Genomic DNA, 701 nt, shown 5'->3' with positions numbered 1-701 from the left:
AAAAATGTAATCATAATAGTTTTTGTCCTTTGATTATCAAAAGTTTTTCCATCTGTTGCTCAGGTGAACTCTCCGTACCTTGAGGAGCATCTAATGCACATGATCAAGCAGGACCAGAGTAAAGTCCACAACATGGACCTGCTCTGGCGCTACTACGAGAAGAACCGTAACTTTGGCAAAGCGGCTCACGTGCTGGCTCGCCTCGCCGACATGCACAGGTCTGGCAGAAAAAAAACACTTCACTTCTCAAAATGGTTTCCTTAGAATGTTTCCTGCCGCTACGGGAAGTGACATCATCTAACGAAAGTGTTCACGGTCTGATCCCGCAGCACCGAGATCTCTCTGAAACAACGGCTGGAGTATCTGGCACGAGCCATTCTGTCTGCCAAGAGTTCGTCCAGCATCTCCGCTCAGGCCTCCGACGGAGAGTTCCTTCACGAGCTGGAGGAAAAGATGGAGGTTTGTGGGTGTGGTGGGGGAAATTGTAGCAAGAATTGAAGCTTCATCACTAAATATTTCGGTGCCGTCCGTCTTCCTCAGTTGGTGAGAATCCAAGTGCAGATCCAGGAGACCCTGATCAGACAGTCCTTCCATCATCCCTCAGTGAAAAACGCCATCTCTCAGCTGGACTCTGAGCTGATGGACATCACCAAGGTAACGCACAGCAGCAGAACAGCCACCAGTGGGAGTCAAGAGCCTGT

The 701-nt window shown here is 49.5% G+C and overlaps 1 protein-coding gene across 1 annotated transcript; it reads left to right on the top strand.

The window, feature by feature from the left end:
* Nucleotides 1–43: 43 nt before the first annotated feature.
* On the top strand, nt 44–654 carry LOC103399493 (nuclear pore complex protein Nup155-like; the record flags this gene model as incomplete). Its single annotated transcript, XM_008338180.2, has 3 exons — nt 44–218; nt 330–459; nt 541–654. Coding segments are annotated over 3 exons (419 nt in total), but the record flags the coding sequence as incomplete, so codon positions are not given.
* Nucleotides 655–701: the final 47 nt, after the last annotated feature.

The sequence above is a fragment of the Cynoglossus semilaevis genome, unplaced genomic scaffold, assembly GCF_000523025.1.
Source record: "Cynoglossus semilaevis isolate Cse_v1.0 unplaced genomic scaffold, Cse_v1.0 C18985836, whole genome shotgun sequence".
In the NCBI taxonomy this organism is placed as follows: Eukaryota; Metazoa; Chordata; class Actinopteri; order Pleuronectiformes; family Cynoglossidae; genus Cynoglossus; species Cynoglossus semilaevis.
This window is presented reverse-complemented; position numbering and strand designations above follow the sequence as displayed.